Here is an 11,483-nt window from a genome sequence, read left to right as displayed (position 1 = left end):
TCATACCTGGTATGTACAATGAAATCACGTCGACCCAGTCCACGCCGCCCAAGGTACCTTCATTATAATATTGCCACCTTTTAGTGTTTTTGATAAAACTCTTTCTCTCTCTCTCTATCTTCTCACTTTTCTTTCTTGTATTTCCCTCTTTGTGCTCAAACTTTCTCTCTCTAAATTCTCAAACCTCCATTCTTGTGTTCACGAGCTCTCTGTACCCATTCCGTTCACTACTTTCGGCGAAGCATGCCCTGTTCTGATTCACTTATTGTCATCGTCAGACTCCGACGCTCATTGCTTCGACGTCATTTCCCTGACTTTACTCAACAAGTTCTCTAATTTCTTTATTTCTTCTTTCAATTTTTCACTGCACTTGAACGTAATACTGTTACGAATCTATGTGTATGCCTCTTGCTGCTTAAATTCTTTATTCCTTTCTTGATTCCGATTTGTCATTTTGCTGTTCTTCATCATACTGGCTTTATAGCCTGTCTATTAGATGTTCATGTGTTGCCATTTGAATCTGTACTTCTATGTTTGCATTCTGTTTTCCTTTTCTGAATATTGCCTTGTGTTTACTTGTTAAATGCCATGAATTGTTGTTTATCGATTTGTCATTGTTCTTGATTGCACATCTGCACACATCTACTCCATGTTTCAAAATTAGTAACTTTCCACATTCTTGATTCTTTATTGCTCTCTTGCTTGTTTTTAGATTTTGGCCTCTGATTCTCGCTTATCTCTGTAGTTTTTAGGTTTGGGATTTGCTAAAAGTCACATATATTTAGGAAAAACTGAAACAAATTTCCCCTTAGATCTCCAAAATCCTTGCCCCAGCGCCTGTTTAGGGTCTAGCCAAGGTTCTCAAACCTCATGGGTATGTTTAGGTGGAGGCTAGACACCTCGACCAAATTAGAGTATTTCCGACAAGAGTTCTCTATCCCAGCCGACGTTCGAATTAGGTTGGTTGGGGAGGAGGACTCTATATGCCTGATGGGGACTCCATGCCTTTCCCTGTTGTTGCATTCATAGAGTGTGGACTTCGATTCCCTTTAGACATCCTATTTAGGGAAGTTCTTCACTATTACAAACTTAACCTCATGCAACTAGCCATCAATTCATATAGAGTTATGAATGGTATAATCGAACTGGCACGCTGAGAAAAAACTAGGATCACACTAACCGACATTTAATTCTGTTATACCATGTGTGGCCTTAAGTTTGACAAAGGCTACACATATTACCTCAAGTCCAGATCTACTGCCTACAAATTCATACCCGACCTTCCTAACTCCAACAAAGGTGCTGGAGATGACTACTTGATCATCTTGGGCAACTGCGAGTTTGCACCTGATGACAATCTTCATCTCCATCCTTTGCGCTGAGCAATGTTTAGAGTGGATGAGGGTAAGAACTGAGTCATCTTATAACTCCATCTCTATTAAGACTTGTTAGTTCATCTATCTGTATTTATGTTTACTTGGCGCTTTTTGCAATTCTTTCCCAACCATTAAAGGACTTCCACCAGAGCACCTTCCCAAGCCTAGGTTTGAAAAGGCTCTTGGGTTTGTCAATTGAAAAGCGCAAAGCCCCGCTTCTACTAAACGACATCTTGATCTATAAGTCTGCTTTGCCCGACGTTCCTACCAAAGCAAGACTCCTCCATCTGCCACAACCCCACCAGCCACTTCGTCACCAAGGCCAAACTAGGCCTCTTCTTCAAATCCAATAGAGTAGCTATCTACCTTTGCCCCTCAGTTGATTCTACCTTCCTAGCACCGTCGCCGACGCCAAACTCTCACAAACGCTCCTGCCGGTAAAACTTGTAGCCGCAAATGCCGAGAATTTGAGGCGTCGGCCTACGATCCAGCAAACCCTCCAACTGCCCTTCTTGCAATCCATTTCGGTACCAGAGTTACTGTTACCGCATTCACCGACAACATAGGCCACAGTAAAGCCGTCGTTGAAGACCTCCTGGTCGACTTTCCAGGAGTAGTCACATTTCAATCTTCTTTACCATCTCAATCCCAACCCCAGCTTAAACCAAAAAGGGTAAAAAAGGCTAAGGCAAAATCCTCTATCAGCCAAATTGACTCTGAAGATACCGTGTCGATCTCCAAGCCGGCCAAGATTAAGAAAAACACAATTGTCACCGAGAAGAGGCCTGTCGAGGCTGAGCCATCCGACCAACAGTAACCAAAAAGGCCGAGGTTCGAAGGTGTAGAGGGCCCAAGCTTCTTCAAAGCTAACGCGCCCTGGGCTCCAGCGATTTTGGTTAGTGATCGACCGATAAGAGATGGAGACAGTGCCATTGATAGCATTGAGGTCGGTGCCACTCTCTCCACTGTCGTTCTTCTGCCTGCCGATCTAAATCATATAGCCGAGATCACCGAATATGAAAACTTCGCTTTGATGATGTAACATTCTATCTTGGTAAGTCTTCAACACTTGTACTTTTTTGGCTTTTCACTTTAAGTTCTTCATACTTAGAAATATTACTAACATTGTTCATTTATTTTCTTCTAGGTCATCTAGCATGCTCACTCTTTTGCAATAAAAATCGAGGTTTTCAAGAAAGAGTTGGTCCACAAGACCAAAGAGGCTGCTGGCTTCCTTGCCTCCTTTAATAATGTTGAGGCCAAGATGAAGGTTCTGCTGTATTGGGCCATAGTTTCCAGACGAGCACAAGACCAAGCCGAGGAAAAGGCCGAGGCAGCTGAGGCTATGGTTGAGGTTTTTAGGGTCGAGGCTAAAAAGCCAAAGCCAAAATTTCCAAAGCCGAGGATAAGCTCCAAGAGGCCTTGGCGGCCAAGGGGGCTGATGAGAAGGCCTACGCCAAAGGCCAAGCCGATGTGCGTAACGCCTATAAAGCCCAAGTTAACTAAACTTGTAACTAGGGATTTTATCTCAACTAGACGACAACCCTCAACAAACTTTATATCCTAATGGATTTTCCCTTCCGAGATATCAACTAGCTCCAATTGCTTTTCCCCCGACTTCTAAAGGATCAGATGAGGAGGCTGAAGATGAGGAGGCTGATGCTGATAATGCTAAAGAAGAGGAAAGGATTGCTATTGGGGCCAAGTTCCCAACTCTGAATGATCAAGTCTTTGACTTGACTCAAGATGAGGAGGATGAGGCCTCCAAGAGTGCCTCTCCTAGGAAGACCACTTTTGAAGCTGAAGTTTAGACGGCCGAGAAGAGTCTTGACCAGACCTTTCAAGAGATTGACGCCAAGATCTAGGTTGAAAAGACTGCCAAGAAGCTTTCCCGTCTGTCTGCTGAGGCCGAAACACCGTCAACCGCCGAAGCAGAACAATCTACTTAGAATTTTTTCTTACTTGTACTTTTCTTCTTTCAGTTGTAACTTTTGGTTTGTTTGAACAATTTTAAGCTTCAATTTGGCCGATGTGCCCTCTCTTGTATCCGAACAAGTTACCTCTTATGCCAAGCCGAAGTGCATTTTTCTTTGTATTTGAGCAAGTTTTCTCTTTTGAATGCATGTTTCACTTTTCCTTCTAAGTGTTGAATGCTTGTATCTTTAAGCTCTATCTGTCTTCATTGCCTTGTATGCTTCTATGCTTGGAATATTTTTGCACTTCTCTTAAGTGCAATTTTCTTGTGTGATCACTTCGGGTTAGAACACCTCGGACCATTATCACCTCGGGTCCAGCCTTAGTTAGTCACCTCAGACCAACTTATCTCGAATGTATCTATGGCTGTGATCTCGGCCACTTGGCGCTTCATAAAATTCTTCAAATAACTTTCAACATGTGTTATTTCTTAACTTGTACTTGTTGTCTTTTTATCAAGACTTCACCCTTCCAACCCTTCTAGGTTTGACAACTTGGTTAGTGATCTTGGGTAACAAATAGTTTGAGTGTCCTTTATTTGGATACCTCGGTTGACTTCAAAAATTCCAACAAGTGTCAAGCCTATTCCTCATTCCTGCTTCCTGCCCCCCTAATGTGAACCTAAGTACCACTTTTGCTCACATTAAGCATGCATCTTCACTTTTTGCTGAAGTCTGATTCAAACAAATTTTAGCCAATGTATTCTATCTCTGTGTCTCTGTTAATTCAACTAGATCAAACTTAGTTCAACTCTACCATATGGCAAGTGTTAATTTAACTCTACCATATGGCAAGTCTAAGTTATTCGTCATGTTTCATTTGAAAACATCACAAACTTAGTTCAACTCTACCATAGGCAAGTTGAACTCAACTCTACCATATGGCAAGTCTAAGTTATTTGTCATGTTTCATTTGGAAACATCGCAAATTTAGTTCAATTCTACCAGAGGAAAGTTGAACTTAACTCTACCATATGACAAGTCTAAGTTATTCGTCATGTTTCATTCGAAAATATCGTCATAAGACTGCTTAGTCTTATCATACAAATTTCAACAAGAATTAAAACAAAATCCAACTAGTGTTGTACTAAAACGTCGGCTAAGAAAATAATTACATAAATCTCAAAAAACAAAAGCTAGTGATAGAAAATTTTCAAATTGCAAGTGTTCCAGTGTCTTGGCAACTCCTTGCCATCATGTCTTCTAGGCGATATGCTTCATTGCTGGCAACCGAGATGATTTTGTAAAGCCCTTCCCAGTTTGGACCATGCTTGCTTTCCTTGGAATCCTTTTTATTACCGACGAATTTTTTAAGGATGAGGTCCCCAACCTTGAACTCCCTTGGGTTAACCTTTTTGTTCTAAGCCCTAGCAAGCTGGTGCTGGTATGCCCCCAGTCGAATAGTTGCTCTCTCTCTTCTTTCTTCCAATAGATTTAGATCTCGGGCTAAGAATGCCTTATTGGTTCCATTCTCCACTCCCTAGGTTCTGATTCCAAGGATGTCGACCTCAAGTGAGATGACTACTTCAGTGCCATATGCCATGGCAAAAGGAGACTCCCTAGTTGATTTTCTCGGCATAGTCCAATATGCCCATAGCACATTGGGCAATTCTTCCACCCACTTTCCCTTGGTTGCTTCCAGCCTCTTCTTAATTCCATCCAAAATGGTCTTGCTTGATGCTTCTACCTGACCATTATTCTGCGGGAAACTAGGAATAGAGTAATAGTTCTTAATCTTGTACTTTGCACAAAAGCTCTTAATCAGCTTACTGTCAAGCTAAGTGCCATTGTCTGCTATAATGGCCTTTGGAATCCCGAACCTGGTTATTATGTTCTTCCAAATGAAGTTTTTCACATTAATATCTCGAATCTTCGCAAAAGGTTCAGCCTCCACATACTTTGTAAAGTAGTCTATGGCTACTAGCAAGAACTTTCTTTGTCTAGTTGCTTGGGGTAGTGGTCTTACTAGGTCCATGCCCCACTGGGCGAATGACCAAGGATTGGATATTGGGTTCAGATCTGTTGTTGGTTGATGTATCAAAGGTGCAAACTTTTGACACTTTTCGCACTTCCGTACATAAGCTTCAATATCTTTCTGCATGTAGGGCTACCAGTTCCCCTGAGTTATGGCCCTATAGGCAAGTGATCTGCCCTCGACATGGCTTCCGCATATACCTTCATGGATCCCGTATAAAAAGTCCTCAACCTGGGATGGATGCACACATCTTAAGAGGGGCCCAGTGAAGGATCTTTTGTTCTGTTGATAAGCAGAACCTTGCTGACTTTAATCTTATTTTATGTTTTTTTTTTTGTCTGCTAGTAGCCTGCCATCTCTGAAAAACACAACTATGGCATCCATTCAACTTGGACCCATCTCTACACACATTGCTTCGTATTCTGTAATGAGGGGTTCTATACTTGTTCCTGTCAAATAATCAACTACGATTGTCCTTGGTTTCCCTAACTTTATTGCACTAGCCAGGTTAGCCAAGGCATCAACATGACTGTTATCATCTCAGCTAACCTGGTGTTACTGGCAATCCTAGAACAGTGCGAGCAGCCTGACAATCTTTTTGACATAGGCTATCATCATTTCATCTCGGGTTACATACTCACCTATGGCTTGATTCACAATAAGCTGTGAGTCATAGAAGACCACCACCTTATCGGCTTCCATTGCTGTTGCTAGCCTTAGTCCAGCAATTAGTACCTTATACTCTGCTTCGTTATTTGAGGCCTTAAATCCCAAACAGATTGATTGCTATATCATTTGCCCCTCTTGCGATACCAGAACCACTTATGCCTTCACTCCTTGACGGTTTGAACTTCTATCAATAAATAGGCGGAAGGAATCTCCGATGTAGATATCGTAGGGTTTTGGTTTCTCTTCCTTCTTCTGCACTACTGGTGTGGGGTTCTTTGGCTCTAGTTGAGTTGCCTCTTGCTCTCTCGGACATCCTAAGTCGTGGCTCACCGAAGCTCGCCTTGGGATTGAGCCAAGAGTAAACTCGACCACAAAGTCGACCAGAACCTGGCACTTGATTGCTGTTCTAGGCTTGAATTCCAAGTCATATTGGCCTAGTACCACTCCCCATCTAGCTATTCTGCCTGTCAGATCTCCATTCTGCAACAGGGACTTCAAGGGATGCTCAGTTAGTAGCACAATCTTGTGGGCTTGGAAGTAGTGATTCAACTTTTTAGAAGCCATCACCAGGGCTAGTGCTAACTTCTCCAAGGGCAGGTACCTTGTTTCTGCACTTGCTAGGGTTTTATTCACATAGTATATCGCCTTTTTCTCTCCTTCTTCTTCTCAGATTACCACTGCACTCACTGCGTGGTCTGAAACTACCAAGTATAGGAACAATTCCTCTTTTTAAGTCGGCCAAGGCAACTTCGCACTCTTCTGTCCGCAAGAAATCTGTGGCCTTTTTCAACAATTGAAAAAATGGTTTACATTTATCAGAACTTAGGCTAATAAATCTATTCAGGGCTGCTACCTTGCCAGTCAAGATTTGAACCTGCTTGGCCGATGTTGGACTCTTTAAATCAAGGATGGCCTTGATTTGATTTGGGCTTGCCTCAATGCCCCTTTTGGTGACCAGGTATCCTAGGAACTTACTGGACTCGACTCTAAATGCACATTTTCAAGCATTGAGTTGAAGCCGATATATTTTTAAGATATCAAAAACTGCCTTCAAATCGGCCAGATGATTCCCAGGTTCCTTGGTATTCACAACCATGTCATCCATGTAGACTTCCACTGTCTTCCCAATCAAATGCTTAAACATCTTGGTCATTAACTGCTGGTAGGTTGCTCCTGCATTCTTTAACCCGAAAGGTATCACTCTGTAAGAATAAAGTCCTTTCAGGGTGATGAATGTTGTCTTCTCTTCATCTGGGGCATACATTACTATCTAGTGGTATCCTCTATATGCATCCAAGAAACTCATCCTTCCATGCCTTGAAGTGGCATCTACTAATTGGTCAATCTTAGGCAGTGGGAAACTGTCCTTCAAGTAAGCCTTATTCAGCTTGGTGAAGTCCACACAAACCCTCCACTTGTCGTTCTTTTTTTTGACTACCACTGTATTGGACAACCAAGTAGGGTCGTTCACCTCCTAGATGGCCTGGGCTTCCAATAGCTTGTTCACTTCCTCATCGATTGCCTCCACAAATATTAATGTCGGTCTCTTTGCCTGCTGGATGACAGGTTTAGCCGATCTGTCTACATTGAGTCTATGGCAAGTGACCTCGGGATCAATACTTGGCATCTTGTATGGCGTCTAAGCAAACACTTCTATTGTCACGCCCCAAAATTTAGACAATTAAATATTAAATTAGGATTAACCCCAATAATATTCCATCATCCAAATCTTAGGGGTGAAACAAAAAATAAAATAAAATGCTAACCAAACCATCCACCATAAATTCATAACTAACAAATACCTCAACATTAAGGTAGCAACAACTAGTCAAAACAACTTAAATAAAGTACGGTTACAAACCATGCCAAATTATTCCAATACTAAAGTCATAAAAAAATAATAATAATAATAATAAATACATAAACTACTAACAACCCTAAACTCAAAAAAAAAACAAAACAAAAGAAATCCAAGAGATATGCCCAAAAAAACTTTAGTTACTTCTCGTCACCACCGTAGCCTCAACTAATCCTGCAAAGGAAGCTCAGTTGCACTCAAACAGAACGCACCCGAGTTGCCAAGAGACAAAGCGGGTCAGTATACGGGTATACTGGTATGAGTACAAGATCTAACACCCACGTATGCACCAGACACAAACAAAAATATATTAAATTCTTATTACGGGACAAGACAAGTAGTTCCAACCGTACCGAGACGAATGGGTAGTTTCCCGAGATACGGTGGCATTTAGTTTCTTGTCCGTATACAACGAAATATAAATTGATTATAAAATAAACAAAATAGAAATAAAAATATGGTGGGTCAGCCTTGCATGAAAAGTTAGTAAGACCCACCATCCTGCAAAACAAATAAGGTTAGTATAATTTAATCATAAGTAACTTGCTGAAAAAGTATATAAATGCATCGTTTCATACTTAAATAATTAGAATTAATCAAAACTTAAAGAACGAAAGTTGTACAGAATCAAATTTCCTATAAAATAGCGCGAACGAATTTAACAGAAACTGAACAGGTTAAGAGAAAAACTTGATATAAAGATCTAGACAGAATTCAACCGAAAAATATGAAACTGAAAATGAACAGAAACTAACCTAAGATGATTTTTTTTCGGAAAAGTTCAAAACATGAAAAGTGTGCAGAATAATGTTTTACTTCAGTTTACGCGAAATCAATAAAAATGAGCTCATTTCATGAGGGTGTAGACTTGACGACTTTGACTTGGGCAGATTTCAAGATTCGTTTTGACCGGAAGTTTGTTCCTGCTGCTATTCGGTCTCAACTGAGTGATGAATTTTTGAAATTGACTCAAGGGGGTAGAACAGTGATCGAGTATGTCACCAAGTTTAATGAGTTGTCCCGTTATGCCCCTTACTTGATCGATACGCAGGAGAAGAAGAATGAGAAGTTTATTAAGGGATTGAATCATTACCTGTCTAAGTCCCTTATTCCCTTTGATGTTGAACCGTTTGACAGGGTTCTTGACTTGGCACTAAAGTGTGAGGAAAAAGAGAAGCAGTTTAAAGAAGGGAAGGCCAAGGTCGGAGAAACTTCTAGAGGGTGTCACTTCCAACAGCGGGATGGGAACAGATACAGACCCTATGATCAAAGACATAGGGGTCAGCAGTTTCAGAGGCCACAGCAGCAAGGTAGTCAGGGAAATTTCAGACCTCAGGGTAATTTTCGGCCCCAGGGAAATTTCCAGCCACAGGGGCACTATTATCAGAGACAGGGTGGTCCGCGCCCCCAGGGTTATCAAGGACAGCGACAACATGTGTCACAGTTGGGTTATCGTCCTCCCGTACCTCAGTTGGAGGGACCCCCACCTATCAGACCAGTAGCACCTCAACCGATCAATAGGAAGTGTTTTGGGTGTCAGCAGTTAGGACATGTAATCAAGAATTGCCCTCAGAGACAACAGGCGCGACAGGGTCAGGCAGCTCCAGCCAGGGCATTTGTAGTTATGCCAGGAACTGACAAAGTGCAAGGTACTTTTAATCTCTTTTGGTGAAAAGTTTCCCATCAGCAGCTGTAGGCGTGAAAAGTTTCCAATCAGGGGATAGCGGTAGATCCTAAAAAAGCTGTTGCGGTCAAAGAATGGAAGCAGCCACGAACCCTACAGAGGTGAGAAGTTTTTTAGGACTAGCCGGTTATTACAGAAGATTTATAGAGAAGTTTTCCACTATTGCAGCACCCATGACCAAGTTGACCCGCAAGAATGTGAAGTTCATATGGACAGATGATTGTGAGAAAGCTTTCCAGGAGTTAAAGCAGCGGTTGACTACAGCACCGGTGTTAACTATACCGGTACAAGGGGAAAAGTTAGTAGTGTTTACTGATGCGAGTGGAACTGGGTTGGGATGTGTATTGATGCAGCATCAGAAGGTTGTATCTTATGCTTCTCGACAGCTAAAACCTCATGAGAGAAGATACCCTATTCATGACTTAGAGTTGGCAGCGATTGTTTTTGCATTGAAAGTGTGGCAACACTACTTGTTTGGGGAGCACTTTGAGTTGTACACAGATCACAAGAGCCTCAAATATCTCTTTTCTCAAAAATAGTTGAACATGAGGCAACAGAGATGGGTTGAATTTATCAGTAGTTATGACTTCGAGATCCTTTATCACCCAAGGAAAGAAAATGTAGTCGCTGATGCACGTAGTCGACAACATGAGATTATGGCCTCTTTGATGATGCAAGAATGGAAGTCCTTGGAGTTAATTTCGATGCATGATATTCAACCAATAGAGAGTGTTGAGAGGGCATACATTGGTAGTTTGACCGTGCAGCCGATGTTACTGGGTAAAGCTCGTCAGTTACAGAATTTAGATGGGTTTCTCGTTAGCAAGCTTGATGACCTTATAGTGGATTTGATCGATGATTGTCCTACTGATTGGTCCGTGGACTCAGATGGGGGATTGTGATTCAAGGGCAGGTTGTGTGTACCTAATATTGTTGAATTGAGGAAAGAGATTATGGATGATGCCCATAGGTCCCGATATACCATTCACCCTGGTGGGACTAAGACGTATCATGACCTGAAGAGAACGTTTTGGTGGGAAGTATGAAGAAGGACGTAGGAGAGTATGTTTCTCGATGTTATGTGTGTCAACAGGTTAAGGCAGAACATCAACCACTGTTTGGACTGTTGCAGCCTCTTGAGATCCCTACTTGGAAATGGGAGTGCATCTCTATGGATTTCGTGGATGGATTGTCGCGGTCTAAGCGAGGCAATGAATCTATTTGCGTGATAGTGGATCGACTCACAAAGTCTGCTCATTTTATTCCTACCAGTGTTCACCGAACTGCGGCTAAACTAGCTAGGCTATATATTCGGGAGGTGGTGCGACTTCATGGCGCACCCGTTTCTATAGTTTTGGATCGTGATCCGTTGTTTGTGGCAGAGTTTTGGGAGAGTTTTCAGCATGCTTTGGGTGCTAGGTTAGACTTGAACACGGCTTATCATCCCCAGACAGATGGGCAAACTGAGCGGGTAAATCAGATCTTAGAGGATATGTTGAGAGCTTGTGTCCTCGATCTTGGTGGTAGTTGGGAAGAACACTTGCCATTGGTGGAGTTTGCTTATAATAATAGCTATCACTCCAGTATCGGGATGGTACCTTTTGAGGCTTTGTATGGGAGACCATGTCGATCACCAGCTTGTTGGATGGAGGTAGGAGATGCGCCGTTGTTAGGGCCAGAGTTGGTGAGGGAGACTACGGAGAAGGTAAATATTATTCGGGAACGTATTAAGACTGCACAGAGTCGTCAGAAGAGTTACGCTGATAGAAAACGTAAGGGGGTTGAGTTGAATGTTGGAGATTTCGTGTTTTTGAAGGTCTCGCCGATGAAGGGTATCATGCGGTTCGGAAAGAAGGGAAAGTTAGCACCTAGATTTGTGGGACCATATGAGATCATTGAAAGGATTGGTAATGTGGCTTACAAATTAGCTCTACCACCTGCTTTATCT

General features: G+C 42.1%; 1 protein-coding gene across 1 annotated transcript; it reads right to left on the bottom strand.

Moving 5' to 3' along the window:
• Window positions 1-4,829: 4,829 nt before the first annotated feature.
• LOC145800919 (uncharacterized) lies at window positions 4,830-6,026 on the bottom strand. Its single transcript, XM_082890677.1, has 3 exons — window positions 5,966-6,026; window positions 5,170-5,368; window positions 4,830-5,058 (listed from the first exon to the last, which is right to left on the bottom strand). The coding sequence occupies exons 1-3, from the start codon at window positions 6,024-6,026 to the stop codon at window positions 4,830-4,832; spliced, it is 489 nt and encodes a 162-aa protein (XP_082746803.1).
• Window positions 6,027-11,483: the final 5,457 nt, after the last annotated feature.

This window comes from Camellia sinensis, chromosome 10, assembly GCF_055761805.1.
Source record: "Camellia sinensis isolate YWXY chromosome 10, ASM5576180v1, whole genome shotgun sequence".
Classification (NCBI taxonomy): domain Eukaryota; kingdom Viridiplantae; phylum Streptophyta; class Magnoliopsida; order Ericales; family Theaceae; genus Camellia; species Camellia sinensis.
The sequence above is the reverse complement of the archived record's forward strand: the minus strand, read 5'-3'. Positions and strand labels throughout refer to the sequence as shown.